The sequence below is a fragment of the Carassius carassius genome, chromosome 50, assembly GCF_963082965.1.
Source record: "Carassius carassius chromosome 50, fCarCar2.1, whole genome shotgun sequence".
In the NCBI taxonomy this organism is placed as follows: domain Eukaryota; kingdom Metazoa; phylum Chordata; class Actinopteri; order Cypriniformes; family Cyprinidae; genus Carassius; species Carassius carassius.
The window spans coordinates 18,102,879-18,125,145 of record NC_081804.1 but is presented as its reverse complement, the minus strand read 5'-3'; the positions used below and the strand labels follow the sequence as shown (position 1 = coordinate 18,125,145).

General features: G+C 42.9%; 1 protein-coding gene across 1 annotated transcript; it reads right to left on the bottom strand.

The window, feature by feature from the left end:
* Positions 1 to 963: 963 nt before the first annotated feature.
* On the bottom strand, positions 964 to 22,027 carry rbl2 (retinoblastoma-like 2 (p130)). The gene is made up of 22 exons (XM_059546240.1): positions 21,699 to 22,027; positions 20,498 to 20,628; positions 19,117 to 19,317; positions 18,816 to 18,880; positions 14,892 to 15,020; positions 14,606 to 14,766; positions 13,877 to 13,941; positions 13,611 to 13,782; positions 13,357 to 13,520; positions 5,451 to 5,563; positions 5,213 to 5,316; positions 4,934 to 5,071; positions 4,690 to 4,854; positions 4,465 to 4,549; positions 4,111 to 4,356; positions 3,253 to 3,509; positions 2,857 to 3,033; positions 2,587 to 2,658; positions 2,405 to 2,507; positions 1,685 to 1,899; positions 1,312 to 1,476; positions 964 to 1,230 (listed from the first exon to the last, which is right to left on the bottom strand). The coding sequence occupies exons 1-22, from the start codon at positions 21,834 to 21,836 to the stop codon at positions 1,057 to 1,059; spliced, it is 3,240 nt and encodes a 1,079-aa protein (XP_059402223.1). The 5' UTR covers positions 21,837 to 22,027; the 3' UTR covers positions 964 to 1,056.
* Between the last annotated feature and the right edge of the window lie 240 nt (positions 22,028 to 22,267).

Genomic DNA, 22,267 nt, shown 5'->3' with positions numbered 1-22,267 from the left:
TTTAAAGTTGTTGATTAAATATATAGAAACTATTAGGGATGTAACGATTGCCAGCGAGTCGGTTAAAAATCCTTTAAAATATGTGACGGTTTAGATGCTAAACAATAGCAATTCAATTAGGGGTAGAGTTTATATGAATGTATGTCTAAGGGTAACTAACTGTCTTTAAAAAAGTTTAGATGGTATTTTTTATTTTAATCTTGCCTCTGTATAATGCATATTAAAGTTCATAAGTGCAGCGCTGCTTTGTTTACAGCGGTAACCATGGAAACGCATTAAGCGCCACCTGCTGGCATAGAGTGAATGTGCGTCTCGTTCAGCTCGTCTGCTGTTTCTGTTTCATGCAGATACTTTTAATGTATAGTTTCATAAAACTGAAGTTAAATCATTCTGGTTTTGCTTTAAATTTTGAAATTATACAGTCTAATTTAGATTAAAAACTGCTCATGTTGCATGTATCAAATCTTTGTTTGGATCATGATTAAAATGCAGTGGTTGCCTCTCATTTAAATGGAAAGAGCACAGATAAAACCTTGGTTTGTTTATATGAAGATAGTTATTTTATTTGTGTTACTTAAATCTCTTTTTTTTTTTTATCTTGAATCGAATCTGATCGAATCGTGAGTGAATCGTTAAACCCCTAGAAACAATATATTTTACGTTTATTGCAAAATACGGTATATATCGGAATATTTAAGTGTTTTCATAGCACTGTCCCAATTACAAATCTGCGGTGCTTCATGGGAGTGGGTGGAGCCCAGTGCTCCTTTGACACAATTTTTTCACTGCGACTCTTTAATTGATGTAATTTTCTGTACAGATTATTTTTACTTCCAGAACCGCTGGTCATGCTCTATAGAATACAAGCTTGACTTCAGTTGCAGACTCAAACAGACAGTATTCAATCCTCTATCATAAGCTGTTGTGTGGACAGGACATTTTGAGACCCACGTCTGTGAGTAAATACAGTTGTCAGTCCACAACACCGACACTAGGAGCATAGCGTGGGTATTGTGGGTGACTTGTATCTTTACGGGTGTTGATGCTGTGGACTCATCAGTGGGAGGAGCTTCGGTCGTTGGCCACATCCTGCAGGCGTCTGAGCAGAGCCGTCTGATTCTCCTGGCAGAGCCTTTTGGCGGGAGACTGCTGCTCTTCCTCCAGGGCGATACTTCGCTTCTTGGTGGGCGTCTCGCCCGTTCGGATCATGCTGTTAATCTCTCGCAGCCGCTGTGAGATAAAGTGATAATTTTGATGAATCTGAAGAGTGAATCTGAAAAGGAGTTTTTTTATTATATTTAATTATTTTACATTGGATGGGCTTGAGCTGACGTAGTAGAAGATCTTGTCTCGAGGAGTAATTGGGCTGCCGGTCTTGTGTGGAGAGATGTAGATGGAGTGATTGTTGGAAAGGAGCACCCGGCGTGGAGAGCCGATGCGGACAGACGGATACGGACAGAGGGGCGGAGCTTCAGCCTGCAAACACACACACATCTACAGCTCTAAATCTGAATCAACACTGAACTCACAATATCTTTTGACAGCTGCTTTAAAGCAGAATTTGAATTTGTCTCCTGTTTATTACTGTGAAGCTGTTTTGAAAATTTGTATTTTATAAAGTGTTATAGAAATAAAGGTAACTTGACTTGAGACCACAGTAACACAGAAAACCGGACACATTTACCCCATTTTTCGGCGAGTTGCTGGAGTAACGCAGAGCGAACTGTTTGATCTGTTTGATGTAGACGTTGTTGTAGAAACAGATGAGGTCTCCCCTCTCCTCCTCCTGCTCTTGGGGGACCCCAGAGGCCCGGGTCGGGGTGGATGGGGTGCTGCTGGGCTGGGGAATGGGCAGAGTGCTGCTGGAGCGCATGGACACGGGACTGCTCTCACCGCTGCCTGGAAAGCAGAATAACAGGGAGTTATTGTAATGAATTAACAACCTTCAAATGATTTCTGCATTCCTGGGGCGGTTTGGACCTGGTGGAATTAAATAATACAGTCATAACAAAAATATTTTTTTCAACTAACAACATGCTGTATATGATCAATAATGAGTGCATGTGCAAACGTTTCACATGTTTTTTTACATTTCTCATTTTACATGAACTACAGCAATACCACTGTAGCCTATCTCTTCTGGGTCAAAAACAGACCAGAATGCATCATATGGGTTCAAGGGCTCGAACACAGAACAAAACATCTGGAAAACATTCACTAAGAATAAAATGCACGGCTGCTGTTAGTGGTGTTTGTTTGCACTATGTCTGCATTGTTTTATCACTGGATTTACTATTCACTGGATTCTAGTGGGTGCATCATGCGATTCTGTGGGTGTGTAAATTAAAGAACTACCAAAACAGCAGACAGTCCAGTGACAAAAGCTCTGTAACATGTGTCTTACCTTGTTCTTGTCCTCCCTCTGTGGGTGAGCACTGTCTGTGGGTGTTTTCACTGTTTCCTGAGTGGCATCTCTTTCTTCCAGAGATCAGCACGCTCCTGTATACCTGAGATACCATTGTCATCTTTATTAATATGTTTATCATCTTTGTGATTGTTTTACACATGCGCTGAAGTCACACTCACACTGCTGCTGGCCTGAGGTTGAGATCTGTAGCACTTCATGATGTTCTGAAAGGACTTGTCCTCTTTCGTCACCTGAACAATTAACAAAAACATTAAAGCAGCCATTTTTCTTGCTCTTTTGAAATACTGTAACACGCAACCAAGATTTACATACGTTAATCTGTACTTTAATTACAAATCTAGAATGTGACCAGTTACATATAGATACACCAATATTTAATACCAATATAAATGGCTATAACGTTTGTTTGATAAATTATGTTTAAATACCTTAGTCATGACATAGATGGCACACATGAGGAGCTGGTCCAGATGTCGGTCCATCATGAGGTCAGTGCAGTGCACTAGTGAATACTCAAAACATGTCCAGATTTTCCTGCGCAAATCTGTGCTAATGTCCAATTTAGCACACAAGTCTCTGAGACGCACACTAGCAAGGTGATATACCTGATGGGGGAAATTATTTAGGGTTGAATGACATCTATTGATTTTGGGGTTTTGGTGGACTAGATCTGCTACACACATTGCTGCTGCTTGCTACTGCCAATAGACACACTACTGGGAACATGTTAGATATGCTGCTACTGCATAAATAGGCACCTCTAACATGTAGACAGGTGGTGCTGGGGGAGGTGGAGGGATTCAGAAGAACAGATCTCACTGTACCTTGCGGAAGAAAAGGCAGAGGGAGCCAGTCTTTTGTGCTTGTTTGGTGGGTGTTCCCTGCTGAGGACTCTTCCTGTCTGGTTTGGCAGGGCTGGGGTTGTTCTGGACTGTGCCTGTGGGTGTTGCCGTCAGCTGCTGGGCAGTCAGGGTACCTGTCAGAGCCTGGGCACTGAGGGTTGGCAGAGCCCCCCCACTCTGACCTGTCACGCTCACTTGCACCGGGATAAATGTGATCCCACCGCTTTCATTTGCTATCCCTGCAAACAGTTAAAAAACTTTAAGAATCAAAATTATAATTGTAAGATACCATATTCTGTCTGTGGAAATTAACTTTTTTTGTGTAATTTAAGAAAATGTATATTATATGACTTAATTTTAATATTTTATTTATCTAGTACAGTGGTTCCCAACCTTTTTCAACTCGCGGCCCACACAACCAAACACATATGTTTGCGCGGCCCACTTCGAAAAAATTAACTGACCCCGCTATTGTTGGGTTAATAACTTAGTACTCTAGTATATATCTAGCTCAGTCAGGAACTCTACACTGGCACCAGCTGATTGGCCTCTGTTCATTCTGCAACCAATGAGAATGCTTGCTCAACTTTTATTCTGATTCAGTGTTTGCTTTAAGCCCTGAAACCCTCCACCTCCCCCAGCACCACCTGCCTAGATGTGCTTAGGGATTTATGTATGTCTATTCATGGAGCAGCAGCATATCTTACGTGCTCACAGTAGCAGTCCTTTTCTTTTTAAGTCGAAGAATTTGTTTAGATTGCTCAGAGTAGCATTTTTTAAACTTAATAACAGACACATAAAGGTACTGATGATAAATGATGATAACAGATTATTTTGCACCTTGGACCGGTATGGTGACCGTCTGGCCATTGTTTGCTGTGACTGTTGCTGTTGCCATGGTGACCACAGTCTGTCCAGCTGGGATGGGGCTGACCAGAGATGGCTGTGCCACTTTAACAGGTTGAGCAGGCTCAGAGGTTGAATCTCCGTCAACGAAGAGGCGGCGACAGGCCGTACCAGTAGGAGTCGAGTTGTAACGGTCATGGAGAGATGTAGGTGATGGAGAAACTCCCATAGGAAGAAAAGAAACAACATATTAAAATATGCACATTTAGTTTGTTTAAATAAATCAATGGGAAAAAAATATTGTATTCAATCACAGTGCTTGTTTAATTCAAAGTAAAATACCTTTTACTGAGATATTACTGCTGAACCCACTCTTGCTGGGAGTGTGTGTGTTGTTTCCTGAACTGTTTTCCAGATGTTGAGGAGGCATTACCTGTAATTCATTTTGCACATAAGTATATTCTTTAAAAGTGCATTATCCATTTACTATTTAAAAAAATATCTTTTTTCACAAGGGACAGCAAACATCATTGATCTTGTTTATGTGGTTATAAGCAGTTATATTGTTCTGACCTCCTGGCAGGCAGGAACGCAGTTCTTGGCCTCTCGGATGCTCTCCCAAAGTGGGGAATTTCCTTTCCACGCCAAAGATTCTAATACCTGCTCCTCAACATGGTTCAGATGTTTGACCACCTCCCGGAAAAGACCTTCCTCCGCCCGTACCAACAACTCAATCACCTGTGAGTGAGATAGAGAGGCTCTTGTGAATGAATGCATACAATTATCAAGGTTATTTTCTTTCTCGATATTCAGTTACCTTATAAAAATGATAAGCAGGAAGGTCAAAGATTTGCAGGACTCTGGGAAACTCTCCCGGTGGTCGATATGAGAAGATGACGATCTCCAGGCAGCAGACGATCAGTGATCGGTGAAGTAAATCCTGCTCTAGAATGCCCTGAGACGCATGATAAAACATTCAGCAGACAGAATTATCTAAAGTGTGCTGCTTATATTCAGTAGTTTTGCTGTAGGGTATACATTCTATTCATGGCTTATTTAAGACAAATAGTGAGATTTGTAGGAAGATGACACCTACAGACAGGTCCATGTCTCCAAGCCGTTTCTTCTCCTGGTTGATGATCACTTCCAGTGATTTGTAATAAAGTGCTTCAGCCAAGCAAAAATACTTCACTGCAACATCTGTGGAAAAGGATGGCCCAAATTATTTGATAAATCAACAAATGATCAGTGTCTGTATTGTGGGAAACTACAAATGAACTACAAATTAAAGAAAATGAGAAAAATATGACATAAGGAAGCATGAAGATGCACACCTCTTGCCAGACTCTTGTTTTCCTCTCCTGTTCCCTCATAATTCTTAAGAAAAATCTCTGACATCTCCTTCAGTCTGGCTGCTATGGACTCGCTGGGGTCTCTTACACATGATCTGTGTTTTTTAAACAGAAAATACCAGTGATCACTGTAATCACTGCAATCACAATCACTAGAATCCTAGTTCACTGCAACTTTTAGTATCAGATTTCACAGGAATAACTTGTGTCACATTTTACTGGAAACAGTGGTATCACATTTTATTTGTATCACGATTCAATTAAACACTATTATCACTTTTTACTGAGTTCACAATTCCTTGGAATCACTGGAATCAGTTTCCTTGATCATCTGGTTTCACATTTGACTGGCATTATAAGTGGAACACTGAATTACAGAGTTGAATAATCACTGGTAACACATTTTAGTGAGATCACAGTTCACTGGAAACAATGGAATGGGAGCTAAATGGAGTAGTGAAGTATAATGAAATCACAATTCATTGGAATCACTGGACAAACAACTTTCTGGAATCAACATTTTACTGGACTCTCTGGAGTCAGATTTACTGGGCTCTCATGGAAATATCTGGAATTATGTCAATTTATTGGACAAACAATGTATTGGAATCACCGTTTTGCTGGACTCTCTGGAATCACAGATTTACTGGACTCTCTGGATCACAGTTTTACTGGATAATAACACATTTATTACTACACTCTCTGGAAACACAATATTACTAGACTCTGGAATCACAGTTCTCTTACGAGAGCTCTCTCGTACTGCGTCTTAGCTAAGACGCTACGGGAAAAGTCTCTTTTCACGAAATACTGAAGCAAAAAATTATCCTTAATTTTGTATTTTTGTAAAGCGCATTTGCAGCAGTACACAGCCATAGGCGAGACGGCTCGTTCGCTCATTGGCTTGTTCTGCGGCAACTGCACAGCCTATCGAGCACGGGCTGATGCAACATCAGACCAATAAGGGCGCTTTGCGCCCTTCCTGCCACTTCCCGCCGAAACGGGTGTGGCCCAACCTATAAAAGGAGCTCGAAAAGGCTGACTCACCTGATTTTTCATCTCTTCAGCGAAGCTCACGCATCGCTGGATCACAGAGGAAGCAAGCGCCGTCTGAGAAAGCACATCAGCAGGATGAGCCATTCTGAAGCTGCTGGCATCGCCGCCTTCCACTGCCGTTCCTGCTGTGCTATCCGGCGCCTATTTCCTTTCAATTCTGTTATATTCAAGCTGTTCTTTATGTGTGTGTGTGTGTTCACCCTGCGACACACACTCGTAAAAGAGCTCGCGTCTTTTTTAAGATGTCTTCCTGCGGCTCGTCAGAGCCCCACTCAGCGAGGGAGACCGGTACGTCATCTGTGTCTCCTGCCTGGGTGAAGATCATGCAGCGCTCGCGCTCGCTGACGGGGGATGCCCCCACTGCGAGCTGTTGCCATGGTGACTCTGAGGACTTGCCTGGCCTTTTTCTCTGAGCCTGCATTCTCCGCTGCGCTGAGGCGCCGTAAAAGCATTGCTTCCAGTGGATTCCGGAACCGTCTTCAGCTCAACCGAGCTCGCCGGTTCGCCCTGCTTCACCGGCCCCCCCTGCATCGCTTCCCGGTGGGCAGCGCCCGCTGTTTGCCCGGCGCGACGTCCGAGGAAGTCGATCTCAGGGCCGCATCGGGGGAATAGGACACGCGCTCTCTGCTAGCTTCGGGCAGTGAGGGCTGGGCGAGCTCCGAGGATCTCGCGCCTTCTGCTCAGAAGCCCAGCAGACGAGCTGACATCGAGAAGGAGCCGGGCCGAATGCTCGTGTTGGCCGCGATGAGTCTCGGCAGCGAGTGGTTTGCACCAGCGCCCCCCCTCTCGTTCCCGGCTGGATGGTATTTCCCTTTCGGATGAGCGTACTTCTCAAAGCCCGCCTCATTTCTTCCTGAGCTTTACCAGTTTACAGTCCTCCGTGGCTCCTCGTACATTTACGAGGTGCATTGATGCAGTGCTCCCTCCTCTCAAACTCAGAGGCATACGAGTGCTGAATTATTTGGACGACTGGCTGGTTCTGGCCCGATCACGAGCGGAGCTCGTGGACCACAGGGCCGTTTTACTCGATCACCTCGAGAAGCTCGGCCTCAGTGTCAATTGGGCGAAGAGTTCGCTGAACCCCAGTTAGACGATCCTGTTTCTGGGTATAGTTCTGAACTCGTGTTCCATGACGGCGCGGCTGTCACCACAGCGCGCGATGGGCATTCAGCGCGCAGCGAGTTCTTTCCGCTGCGGCGCAACCGTGTCGCTCAAACACTGTCAAAAGATGCTGGGTCTCATAGCCTCATCATCTCCGGTTCTGCGGCTGGGCCTGCTCCGCATGCGCCCCCTGCAGTTCTGGCTGAAGGCTCGGGTGCCGCGCAGAGCGTGGGCGTCTGGCCGGCTGCATTTCAAGGTCGATCAGAGCTGTGTTGCGGCTCTAGCACCTTGGACAGCGAACGGCTGGTACCGATCAGGTGTAAGCCTGGGGACTTCCCCGAGTGTGAAAATGGTGTCGACGGACGCCTCCACCTCGGGATGGGGAGCGCTGCTCGAAGGCAGACCGTCCTTTGGCCTATGGTCAGAACGGGAAAAGCTCCATCATATCAACTGCCTGGAAATGCTGGCAGTGGAGAACGCGCTGACGCGCTTTTGTCCCCAAATCAAGGATCACCACGTCGTAGTCCGTGCGGACAACATGTCCGTGGTGTCCTACATAAATCGCCAGGGCGGTCTCGGGTCCTGAAACCTGTGCAGGCTGACGGAACGCCTCCTGGTTTGGGCTCAGCGCAACGTGCGCTCGCTGAGAGCAGTGCATGTGCCTGGACTGCAGAATCTGGGTCCAGAAAGGCTGTCCAGAGGCAATGTTCCTACGGGCGAATGGTCTCTACACCCGCAAACAGTCCGGCTGTTGTGGGAGAGATTTGGCATGGCGGAGGTGGACCTCTTTACGTCCCACGAAAACGCTCACTGCCCCGCGTTCTTTTCCAAGAACGAAAGCGCGCTGTCACGGAGATGGCCGTGCTGCCCACTTTATGCGTTCCCTCCCGTCTCCCTCCTTCCGCAGGTGATAGAACGGTTGAGAGAAACGAGATGTTCAATACTGCTTGTAGCACCTCTTTGGAAGAACCAACCATGGTTCCCAGATTTGATGCAGTTAGCAGATGTCGCCCCGTGGCCGGTACCGTTGAGGAGGGACCTCCTCTCGCAGGCCAGGGGCTCGATTTGGCACCCTCAACCGGAGTTGTGGTCCCTCCATGTGTGGGCGCTCAACGGTTACCCACTGATCTCGCAGTGGGAGTGCTAAATACCATCACTCAGGCTAGAGCTCCGTCGACACGACGTCTGTATGCCTCGAAGTGGTCGGTGTTCTCCAGCTGGTGCACAGCTCGAGGTTATTCACCCCTTAGTTGTGAGGTGGCGGAGGTCCTCTCCTTCCTACAGGAGCTGTTGGATAAGGGCAGAGCCCCATCCACGCTCAAAGTTTATGTGGCGGCCATCGCGGCGTTTTCTGAAACGGCGTCCGGTCAGTCAATAGGAAGGAACGATTTAGTCATCCGGTTCCTCAGAGGAGCTAGGAGGCTGAATCCTCCCAGACCTCCGTCAGTCCCTATGTGGGACCTCGCGGCGGTTTTGGAGGCCATGAAGGGTCCCCCTTTTGAGCCTATCCAATCGGTTAGCCTTCAGCATCTGTCGTTCAAGACAGTATTCTTGTTGGCTCTCGCTTCTGTGAAGCGTGTGGGTGATTTGCACGCGCTCTCGGTGAGCCAGTCGTGCTTGGAGTTTGGGCCCAATGACTCAAGGGTCATACTCAAACCTAGGCACGGTTATGTGCCGAAATCCCTCAACACACCGTTTCGGGCTCAGGTTATTGCCCTGTCTGCCCTGCCGGTGTCAGGGGAGGATGGAGACTCGAGTCTTCTTTGCCCTGTCAGGGTTTTAAGATCTTATGTGTCTCGCTCTGCTGCCTTTCGGCAGACGGAGCAGCTGTTTGTCTCGTTCGGTGGACGTTCCAAGGGAATGGCTGTTTCGAGACAGACTCTATCCAGATGGATAGTTGACGCCATAGCGTTAGCTTACGCTTCCAGGGGCCTTCAGTGCCCGTTGGGCATCAGAGCACACTTCACAAGAGGCGTCGCCTCGTCGTGGGCGTGGTCTACTGGGATCTCCTTGCAGGATATATGTATGGCGGCAGGTTGGGCCTCGCCGTCTACATTTATCAGGTTCTACAACCTGGAGGTCCCCGCCTTGCAAGCAAGGCTGTTGTCGGTATAGTCAAATCAGGGCACTGAGGGGAATTCTGAGTTCACGAGCGCTATGCGCTGCCGACTGTTATATGGGCAGTATTGCGTAAGACCCGCATTGCCACATTGGTCAGGCCTTGCCTCGGCTGTGTGATGTCATATTGCCGCATCTACGGATCACAGTTCCCCTTTAGGAACTCGAGCTGCATCTGAAGACACTTTGAGGAACACCCCCAGCATGACCACGCTCTGAATCGTATGTGTAATCAGTCCAATGGAAGGGCAAGATGTCATAGGCGGGTGACGTAACAACCAGGAAGCTATAAAAGCATGTGAGGTGGAACCGGCATCAGCTTTTTTGTCATTCAGCAAGTGCTCTCTCTGTGTGTGTGTGTGTGTGTGTGTGTGTCAGTCACTATCTGTTTGTGAGTCTTATTTAGTGTTGTTTGTCCACTTATAAGCTCCATTATGTCAAAGTTTCAGTCAAAAGAAGCATTTGGGTGAGCAGACTGCCTGTGCTATATTCCGTGTGGGCACACACACAGTTTGTGTGTTGTCTGTTTGGGAGAGAAGCACACAGAGTCAGAACTTGAGGGAGCTGACTGCCCCCCCTCCCAAAAGTTGCAAGTGTTTTTGTTACTGCTTCGCTCTCAGAGGGCTCTCTTTGATGAGGGAGCTTTCACTAGCATTTCTCACAGTGTCGGCTTCGCTTTCGTCGAGGCAGAGTGGCAGCTGTGCTCATGGGTTTTGCATATGCATTTGCATACGCTCTGGTGGGTCCCGAGCAGGCTCTGGTAATGTAACAGAAGTAGACACTCTCTGAGGACGGAGGTCATTGAGGTGGTCCCTCCTTGTTTAGCAGAGTTCAGGTCCTACAGCTGGTACTGCACCACTGCGTCATATTTCGAGCATTGAATCAATTTCCTCCCAGATCTAAGATATTGCTATGTGTTGGTGCGCACAGACTACACAGCAGTCGTCTCTTAAATCAACCACCAAGGGGGTCTGTGCTCACACAGTTTGTACAAACTAGCACACCAGATCCTTGTGTGGTCCCAGGGCAAACTCCTTTTACTGAAAGCATTACATATTCCTGTCAATATAGGAGCAGACATCCTGTCAAGGCAGGGGTCGAGGCCTGGGGAATGGATACGCATTTGTCAATGACACGCATTATGTCAATAACAGGACAAATGAATACAAAGAGACATAACTACTTGTATAGGTAGTCTATTTAAGTTTCAACATATTTGACAACGTATTACTTACACAAAAGTAAATCAACTAATGGCCAAGCCCTCACCCTCACGCTCTCTTACGGTTTAAATGAACAAACACATTTTGAGTGCTGATCAAGAGTTTTGTGCAAGCAATTTAAGGTCGCGACTCTTGTCCCAAATATAGCAGGCTTCATTCAGTGATTGAAACAAATATTATTAATATTAATTGATGTTTTACAGCATAAAGAACTGACATTGAACGCTCCGAGCGAGCTGTGCTGTGGTAAACATGGAACTTTCCCTTGACATGAAACAGTAAATAATCAATCCATTGGAAGCAGTGAATTTATCCTTTATTTATGCAATATCTATTCAGTCAGTATCGCTTTCTCTGCTGTGGTCGAGTTGTGCTCCGCACTTTCTGCCATCTTCCATGCAAGACGCGTCAACTTTCAACATTGACGCTGTGCCAGACAATGTGACTCCTGTGACCTGTCCCTGAACGCTCAGGCGCTAGCGAGCCCACTCGCAAAACAGACAGCCATGCCTCTACTACCGCGGGTGTTTTTTTCCACATTTTTTTTTATTCGAATATTAATTTTCACCTTCGAAATTCATTTTTTGTAAACTATTCGAATATATGCTCGAATTTAGAATATTCATTGACAGCCCTACATAGCACTGTCCCTTTTGGTTCTCTCTGACTCTGGGGCTGGACTATGATACAGACGTGGCCGAGGCTTCGTCTGTACGGAGTTCTGGAGAGAATGCGCTGGGATGGGGTCCATCTTCAGCTAGTAGCCCCACTCTGGCCGGGCTGAGTATGATTCTTGGACCTGATTTCTCTCCTCGACGGCACTCCATGGGAGATTTCCATCAGGAGGGATCTCCTCCTCTCACAGGTGGAGGGCATGATATTCCACCCCCTTACAGAGCTGTGGAAGTTATGGCTGTGTCACCTGAGGGGGCACAGCTCATAGCTTCCGGTCTCTTAGAGGTTATTGAGACCATCCTCCTATCCAGAGCTCCCTCTATGAGGACACTGTACGACTTGAAGTGGAAACTTTTCAATTCTTGGTGCGAAGACCGCCAGCTCGACTCAGTTAACTGCCTGGTTGAAGTTCCTTGCAGGCCCGGTTATCCACAGGGTTAACCCACTCCCCCTGAAGGTCTATGTGCTGGTCATTGTGCCCTACCACGCCCCTCTCTGTGGCCATTCAGTGGGAAGACACCCTCTAGTTACACGTTCCCTCCGCGGTGTGCTGAGGCCGAGGCCTCCAGCCAGAGAAGCTTATAATAAGTGGTGGTTTAAAATGCTAGTCCATAGCCTTGAGTCCTCTGATCTCCCCTCTCCTTTGGGGGTCAAGGCTCACTCCTCCAGAAGTTGGCCTTTGGGACAGCTGATTCAGCTTACTTTAGCCACTTCTGGCTCCCTTTACTCCCGTCTTAGTTGTGCTCTTCCACACTAGGCAGGGATTTGCAAGTCTGGAGGCGTGGGCATTCTCATTCCCAAAGTGTCTTCAGATGCAGCTCAAGGTCCTGAAGGGGAACATCTCCAGGTTATGTATGTAACCCTGGTTCCCAGAGGGAATGGGACGCTGCATCTCAAGGCCATACTTCCGGAAACCCTGCGAGCACTTGCTTCATTCCTAGAAGATGACGCCGGTTCCACCTCACATGTTTTTATAGTTTCCTGGTCGCTATGCCTCCTGCCCATGACGCCTCGCCCTTCCATTGGACTGATTACACATAAGATTCAGGACTCTCTGGAATTACAGTTTTACTGGACTCTGGAATCACAGTTTTACTGGACTCTCTGGAATCAAAATATTACTGGACTCTGGAAGAATAGTTTTACTGGACTCTCTGGAATTACAGTTTTACTGGACTCTGGAATCACAGTTTTACTGGACTCTCTGGAATCAAAATATTACTGGACTCTGGAATTACAGTTTTACTGGACTTTCTGGAATTACAGTTTTACTGGACTCTCTGGAATTACAGTTTTACTGGACTCTGGAATCACAGTTTTACTGGACTCTCTGGAATCAAAATATTACTGGACTCTGGAATTACAGTTTTACTGGACTCTGGAATCACATTTTTACTGGACTCTCTGGAATCAAAATATTACTGGACCCTGGAAGAACAGTTTTACTGGACTCTCTGGAATCACAGTTTTACTGGACTCTGGAATCACATTTTTACTGGACTCTCTGGAATCAAAATATTACTGGACCCTGGAAGAACAGTTTTACTGGACTCTCTGGAATTACAGTTTTACTGGACTCTGGAATCACATTTTTACTGGACTCTCTGGAATCAAAATATTACTGGACTCTGGAATCACAGTTTTACTGGACTCTCTGGCAGTTTAATGAAATATGTAGCAGATAGTGACTAACACAAAAGGTAATATGCCCTCACCTGAATATGTCTCTGAGTCTCATGCTGGGTCTGTATCTGAATCCTGTCAGCAGAGTGTGCAAACGGCCCACACTCTGGATCGCTGTGGAAACGGGGGTACCCACGCTGCTCTCTGGCACGTACCTCCTTCCAGTCAAAGGAGTGGACACTTTCAGAGCAGATGCCTGTGAAACAAACACATGTTTACTGATTACATCACTGCTCATTGTTGAGAATTATTTTTATGTGTATTTATGTTTGTTGGGCATACATACCGTCATTGAGTTCTGGAGGAGGTTGGTCAGTCGTTCCTGGTTCTCTGTCCCTTCACACAAACAAGGTCCTGGGGTGCCAATGTCTTCTCTGGCCGCTTCTCCCAGAAATATCCTCTCATCCAGAGAACCAGACGATAACACGTGTTCCTCATACACACGGTTCAGAGAAGCACTGAAGAAACCAGATCGAGGGTATCGTGAACTACAGGAGAAACGTTTGAGCAGCCTCATGTGAAGTAAGTGTTGAACTGAAAAGAGACACTCACAGACTGTCACCAAAATTCACTGGCTCTAAAAACCCTGTCAGCGTGTCTTCTTTCCCTTTCAAAACCTGTGAGAGAGAAAAGGTAGGAAATGTTGCATATACTTTGCCAAACTATTTTAATAAAGACATAATAACAATAATAAATGTTACAATTATAAAAGCCAGTTTAAAGAAAGCATGAAATATAATTTGCAACACATTTAACATGTTTAACATTAAATATTCTGAATATTTAGAGTAAACTCTGAATTTCTAAATAATTAAGATTAAGGTTTTTAAAAGAAGTCTATTATGCCAACCAATACAACAATACAGTAAAAATGGTAAAAAATGATTCGTGTTCAGTGGTTAAAACTTCCCTTTTGTTGTGGAAACATTTTTTGTCAGGATTCTTTGATGAATATAAAGTTCAATGAACAGCATTTTTTTTAAACAGAAATCTTTTGTAACATTATATTTAATATAATGGTAGTGTATTTGGATACACTCAAATAACATTATATCTGGGTGAACTGATTTAAGAAATCAGCATATTATAATGATTTCTGAAGGATCATGTGACACTGAAGACTGAAGATATGAATAAAATACATTTTAAAGATATTAAAATTGAAACTATATTATACTGCTTTTATATATTGTTTTTATTGTAATTTTGACAAATGCAGCCTTGTTGAGCAAAAAGCCCAAGAGTGTCAATCATACTGTATATCTAGTGTATTTCCAGTACCTTGCGCTCAAAGAGTTTCTTGATGAAGGGTTTCCAGAAATGCTCCTTTGCTCCTTTGGCCTCCAGCACCAGCCCATCATGAAGCTCACACAGCTTCTCTATGAAACATAATGAACCCGGGCCGGGCTTATAATCTTTACTGTTGAAGTCCTCAGGCAGCCCTGCACACAAAACGAGGACAAACCAATGTTTGTTTGACCTTCTGTGATCTCCTTCTGTCTGGACGTCTGATCCCAAAAGAAATGTCTCATTTTGGTTTTTAAGAAGAATAAATGCTGTGTGGGACCTTTAAAAGATGGGTTGAGCAGATCTTTACGACTAGAGCAAAGGAGAGCGTTGTAGTAAACCAGATCCAGAGCACACAGGAGCAGATGATAAGAGTTCACCAGATCATCACTGATCATTGGGAAGTTACCTACAGGCCAGAGGAGAAAAAAAATTAAATTATGTGATAGAAATGTAAATAATAATAATAAATGAGGGTTTAGTGGTGGTTCTACCAGGGTCTCTAATGACAATTGACTGTAAAAACCTTGTTGGTTATGGTTGGAACCTTTATACTTTGCTATGAATGTGAAACTAAACTAAACAATCTTTCAAATGTGTTACGGAAAAGAGCCGAGCGCAATAATCTTGAGCAGGAAAACACAGCCGATCACTCTAAAAACATATATCAAGCAGACAGGTGGCCAACGTTACTGCAACAACAGGAAAAGTCTGCAAAAAAATCAACATGTGCTGTTAGGCCACAATGCCTGGATTTATCATTTCCTGTCTAATTAATTTCAAGAGTTACAGTACCAGCCTGTACAATGCAAAACATCAAGCCGATAAAGCGATATACAGTAATAACAAATCTCAAATCAATCTCAACCAGATAACAAATTTAGGTTACAGTGGAAAATTGCACTGAATACTGTATCCCACAATGCAATGCATTCAATTAAATCCCTTCCATTTAAAGTGTGAAGAATGAAATCAACAGTGATTTTGAGCTTAACTGGAAACTACTTGACTTATATATTACAAACAAATATAAAAAATATGTTTTTATTTTCTAGATTACTTTCCAAGATAAGAATCTAACTGTCACTCACCTGAATGCATGCTACACGCAGGCCAGAAAACATGCACTTTTCACATTATACTATACATCAGATTTCCAGTGCACAATAAAACACAATGTCAAGTTAAGCTGAATTAAGTTTGCTGCACTTGGTACTTACATGCAGTTTCTTACTTCATTCCTCAAATAACATGACTTTTGATCTTTAAACAGCAGCAGGCTCTTTTCCCTGCATTGAGTTCTGCAGAATGAGGGATTTTCCTCCAGGACGGGATATAGAGGGACACAGATCTGCCCCAGTGGCCCGCTCAAACACAGACAAGTCCTGACTTGTCATCTGGGCTGGTTGCTATGTTAAGTGACGCACGCAGCACACGAGGAAATAATGCACTCAGTCGGTGTCCTCTTGCTCTGCTGCTCTCTGCTTTTTAGGCTTGACTTTCACAATTTGCTTCTTAAATATTTTTATATTTTCTCAGAATATACCCATATAAAAAGGAATGCAAGCTCAATTTAGGTTTGAGCTTCATGCATTGCTAATTGCGTGCAAAATCATATTAAATTAAACTTATGCATTTAGCAGACGCTTTTATCCAAAGCGACTAACATTGTATTCAGGCTAACATTTTTTACCTAACACACGTTCCCTGGGAATCGAACCCACAACCTTGCGCTGTCAATGCAATGCTCTATCACTGAGCCACAGGAACATTATTATTATATGGCATCAATAATAGCACAGTTCATAAAGATTTACAAATGAATCATTCATGAATTGCTCAAAAGATTATTTGAAAAAAAAACTGTGGCCGAGGAACAGGAACTAAGTAAATGTTTCCAGATAAAATTGTTTATTTGTTTCTCAAGATGAAGGGAGTAAATAAGTGTAAATATTACAAATCAGGTGAATCTCAGGAAAACATTTAAGACCATATTCAGGTCAAGTTTCAAGATGTGATACATTTTGTTTCAATAATTAAAAGAAAATAATAATAATAACAACAATTTAAAAAATAATAATACATTAATGATAGAATTTAATCATCAAAAAACATTTCTTATATCTCCTGATAATAATAATAATAATAATTTATAATGTATAATTACATACAATGTAATTACATTACATTTCTGTTCAGTATACAGTACATGAGTGAAACTGAATCCCCTAGTTTTATATTTCTTAATATAAATGAGATCCTATTGCAGCATGTCTGATCTTGCAGCTCAATCATTCAACAAGCCAACTTCAGCCACAGCATTAAACGAAGTGATGGGCTTGTGTTGATGTGTGTGAGGAAGTGCTCTGTCTCTGCTGGCCCCTGACCGGATCAAACATGCCTGCACAGGCCCACATAATGAGCACAGGTCACATGATCAAGCTCTCTGCGCTCTCAGCCAATGACGGCCTGTCCTTCTGTCAGACTCTTGAGGGACACTTCAGGAGGAACAATCCCATGAAACACTGCACCTCCTCCTCTCTCCTTACAGCAGCTCCTCTCTAACGTCACCTTCTGTCCAGCCTTTCTTCCCTCAGTCCAACGTTATTTAGCGTAAAGATCCATAAAAACGTAAAAGTCCAGCAGATAAATGCTGAAACTATGAAACTGCAAAAAGCTGCTTTGTGGACTACGTCATGTTAAGCACCTATCAAGTAGAAATAAAATTGATTTTTTTCTTGTTCTTATGAAATATATATGTGATGTACTATGCAAACATGATCTAACAATCAGAAGTCCCTTGCCAATCCACCCCAAATATTTACTGAAATTACAAAAAAAGCACTTGAAAGGCTTTATGATGATGCCATTACTATGTCCGTTTACATATCAACATTGTTTGTTCAGTATAAACTGTGTCAGTATGTGAGGGCTACCAGTCACTGGAGGTCATCTGCATATAGAACTCTTAAAGGTACAGCAGCAATCTCTACCTTTAAGTCAGAAATAAGAAACAGTACTAATACTGCTGCTATTTTATAGTTTGTTGTATGTAGCCAACTGTTCAAAAGTGTGGGGTCAGTATATATATATACATTAGCGGTGGGCCGTTATCGGCGTTAACGTGCTGCGTTAACGTGAGACTCTTATCGGGCGATAAATAATATCGCCGTTAATCTATTTTCAAAGTTGGGTTGGGAGCTGGATCTATACTATGCGAGCTATGATGACTTTCACCTTGATATTTTAGCGCGGATGTATTACTAGCCGAATTGCACTGTAGGGGGCGAGAACGAGTCTTTGAACCTGTTTGTATGCCTACTGTGAAATTACCACATCAAACGTGATGTGCTAACATGGATGCAGCTAAGATGCCGCCGGGTTTGCTTCAGGGAATTTTTTTTTTTTTTTAAGAAGCTTCCCAATGGAAACCTCGACAAGACGCACGCCTGTTTCACACATATCCGTCGTCAGTGCGTATACAGTCCGTGTGCGTTATGTATGTTGAGCTTTCACACAGGACGTGTTTGCAGTTCGCTACTCAGTATGTAAACGATTGCTGCACTGCTGCAGACGCAACGCTCCTGGAACGCACTGACGGACCGCAACCGTGTGAACGCTGGAATCCGTTAACATGGGTGCGTAAAAAAATACGAAACGCATACGGAGTATGTGTGAAACAGGCGTAAGGTTGTTTGCACCTTGTGCAATGTGGAATTAGTTTACAGATTTCTCAAGCAGTTTTTGATGCATTTTGGAAACAGGAGATGAACCCCTGGTCTATGCACCACCTGGCTTGAGAAACCTGTTCTCAAAGACTAAACGTTACTTTTAGTCATTATTTTATTTGGGTAGCACACATATTCTGAATGCCTTCGGCAGAATTCAAATGAGCCATTTTAATCTAGATTAATCTATATTAATTCCAAGATTACAGTGAGATTAATCTAGATAAAAAAAAATTAATCTATGCCCACCACTATGGACCCCAGACGTTTGGGTATAACAACAAGTGAGAGAAGTTGAAGCTTTCATTCAATTCTGAACTTCCACATTGCAATTCTGAGTTACAGTATTTAAAGACATGCATGCTTTTTACCAGTCTGAAGGCTGTTATTAACGTTACAGTGTACGAGGACTTCAGGAAACAAAGAACATGTGGAATATGGCCTGTAAATGTATGGCATGTTAAAGAACTCTTTACCTTTAGCATGTATGAACAGGATCCAGCAGAAGTTGAAGACCTCAGTGACGGTGCAGGGATGTCGTCTGAGGACAGAGGAAAGATCTGTCAGCACAGGCTTCTCAGAAACACTCAATACAGGGTAGAGCCGTTTGTTTCCATCATCCAGTATTTTTTATGCAACGTGTCACATTTTAATTCTCAGTCACGGTGTCAAATACAAATCAGGTCTATATGGATCTCCAGTGACCTGTCCTGATATTATTTATCATATGACCATGTGCTTCACAAAACATGAAGTGGACAGGTCAGGTTGAAGTACCTCTGTTTCCTGCCTCGGTGCGTTCTGGGTAATTCATCTGTGGGCGCCTTGAAGATGTCTTTGAACAAGGGTACGTATTTCTTAAAGATGACGGAGGTGACGGTGAAGTTCCTCTCTAGTTTCTCAGTGCTCTGCTGGAACTCCTTGGGCAGGCTGGCCATGTCCTGCCATTTCTTCATCTTACTGAAAAACTCAATCAGGCTGAAATGTAAAATCACGTTATTTAAACCTCAGTACAGCACAGTATATTACAATAACCCTAAGCAATTTTGGAAAACTTCATGTTAATGAGTCCTTGTTACACATGAGTCATTCTACATTTCAGGGCAAGTTTCATGTCCATTTATGGTTATTATATTACTTTCTAACAACTGTCTTCACAAAAATCACATTTTAACATATTTCTCAGCATATTAATATCACAGAAATAATCAATGAAATACAGTTTTTGCAGTGTATATTTTTTGTGTGTCTTTAGTGCAAAATAATAAAAAGAATGTATTAAAGTTATATATAAAAAATATTATATTATTTTTCTAATGTCTGCAAAACATCAACTGTGTTACTAACCAAACACACTGCAACTAAAAAAATATTTATCACAACATAAAATTCTTGTCAACCCCCCCCAACTCAATATTTTATCTACAATAACCTATTGTTAAGGAGCATATAAACTGACTGTTAGCAATATTTTACTATTTCAGTTCAAATATATATTCAAATTTAAGGTGCATAATCGGTGCATAATTTCAATATTTGATGCATAATCGCCAGCAATTCACAGTAAAACCTAACCCTAAACCCAAACCTATACATGATGTTAAATTATTTTTCTGAGGACGTATATGTGTAATTACACTGTACCAACGACTCTTAAAAAACTAAGTGTGACTAAAATTATATTTAGCATAAACAAGATGAATTCCTTTTTTTAGGAAGACCACAAATTCATCACAGCATGCTTCATTTATTACTTTTGATTTGGGGTTGATATAAGAGCTATGCATGTTTTAACATATCATATACTTCTGGTATTTAGGCATTAGCCATGTACTGTATGGATATTATTTTTAAGACTATAATATAAAAATGACCTTATATTCTCTTATGTTGATTATTTAATAGTAACATTACACAACCGTATGCACTCCATCTGTTCTCTGTGGCTTACAAGCAAGAAGCTACAAGCACATTACAAGCAGAAATGCAGCTCTTTAAATCCCCAGCTGATCTTTAAGTTGTCTTGGGAACATCAAAACATGTCTCTCTCTCTGTGTGTGTGTGTGTGTGTGTATGTGCAACAACCACTGAACTGTGTCTTTTATACCTATTTAACTCTAACTATATTAATAACAATATAAATCAATCTGTCACTGACCTCTGTTGTGAAGAGCGCAGTATCCGGGTCAGGGACACATAGTTGCCCTCGGCTGTGCCTTTACCTATAGTGGGCACCGATGAGCGGCACGCCACATACAGAGCACATGCCAACCAGTGCAGTTCACTGCCCTGAGACACACAGACACCATATAAAACAGCTTTAGCTACAATTAGCCTACGCTAACCAAACAGTATTACCCTCATATTACCATGCTAAAACAGATACCCGGTAAACACAGATGGTTCCTCTAACAACAGCATTTAGTTCTTATTTGGTTACAAGAGTGTTCTTTTAAGGCCCAAACATAAAATAATATTCTCAGAAAGTTGCATGAAGGTTTCTGAGACAACCAAAATATCTTTCTTCCCTGCTAGCAGACGTACATCATGGAAACGTCTATTTGATGTCTGCATTTACCTCTGCAAGACATATTTTTTTAGAGTATTTGCTCACCTGCAATATAGTACGTCTATAGGACATCTTATCAGATGTCAAACAGACGTTTATTAGATGTCTTTATGATTTAGAATGCATGTAAAACATCTTACAGACATCTATAAAATGCTTTCCAGATGAAGCAATCTTTAATAGACAGACGTATCTTGCAGATGTATGTGTGCTACCTGGGTTGGTTGACCATGTTGGATATGTACCATGGAAATAGAACTGGATTCTTAAAAGTAGCATGGATAATAATAATTCTGTAACATGGTATTTGACAGAAATCGTGCTTTTACCATTTACTGTAACTGCACCATACAGTATCAATGCTGTAATGTTTATATATATATATATATTTTACATTTCTGCACAAGCACAATAAGGTGACATACTTATGTCCTATAAGCGGTGCAGATGTATTTTTACGTATTAGCCTTAAAACAACCTACAAGCAGAGCTTGACCTCACTGTACATTATTATGATCGTTTGGCTTTAAAGGTGTTCATTCAGATAAAGCCGCTGATGATGTCACACGTAACTCAGCCTCTCACGCGCATTATGCACTCAGGTCGAATGCGTAATGTGCACATACACATATTTAAACATTCTTTGACACGTTAAAGCGCATAATTTGTACACAAATCATAGAAATAAGATGTTAACGTCCATTCGAAATGAATACTACTGAATGCATGCATATTTGCGTTTATAGATGCGTGCACTGGGCCTGTAGCCTATATTATGAGCTCGCTTTACCTCCAGGGTGTAATTTTTGCTGATATTTTCATAACTCCTCCATGCCTCGTTACTCGACTCCTCATCCATATTCAGAGCTCGACACAGTTCTTCAAATGCATGTCTAGTTTTTACCAACGTATCTTCTTCCTCGCTCATTTTTGGGGCTTTTCGTGAGCGCGTAGATGTAGAAATATACGAGTGATTTGTTTCTTTGTTTGCGATACAAGAAAAGCAAACCGCTATTAAATTAACGGGGGTGAAATAAGAATGAAGTTATTTATTCCATGACAGCGCGAGCGACTGTACAGTTCTTGCACGGTGTAGCCATTTAAATGTCCTTTGACTGACAGCTCGCTTCTGCCTTATTTGAGTTACGCCGAGCGCGTGTCGATGCCGACGGAATGAGAACTTACGACGAGTTTTTGACGTAAGTATAAAAGCGAATGCCGATCTGTGCGTAGAGCCTGTCACACGGAAGTGGAGGTCCCGCCCACTTTCTGACTTCAATATGCCATTTCCCCTTGACTTAACTCATAAATTACTGTTTTAAGAGTCTAAACCTGACAGCCTGCATTTCAGCTTTTCGA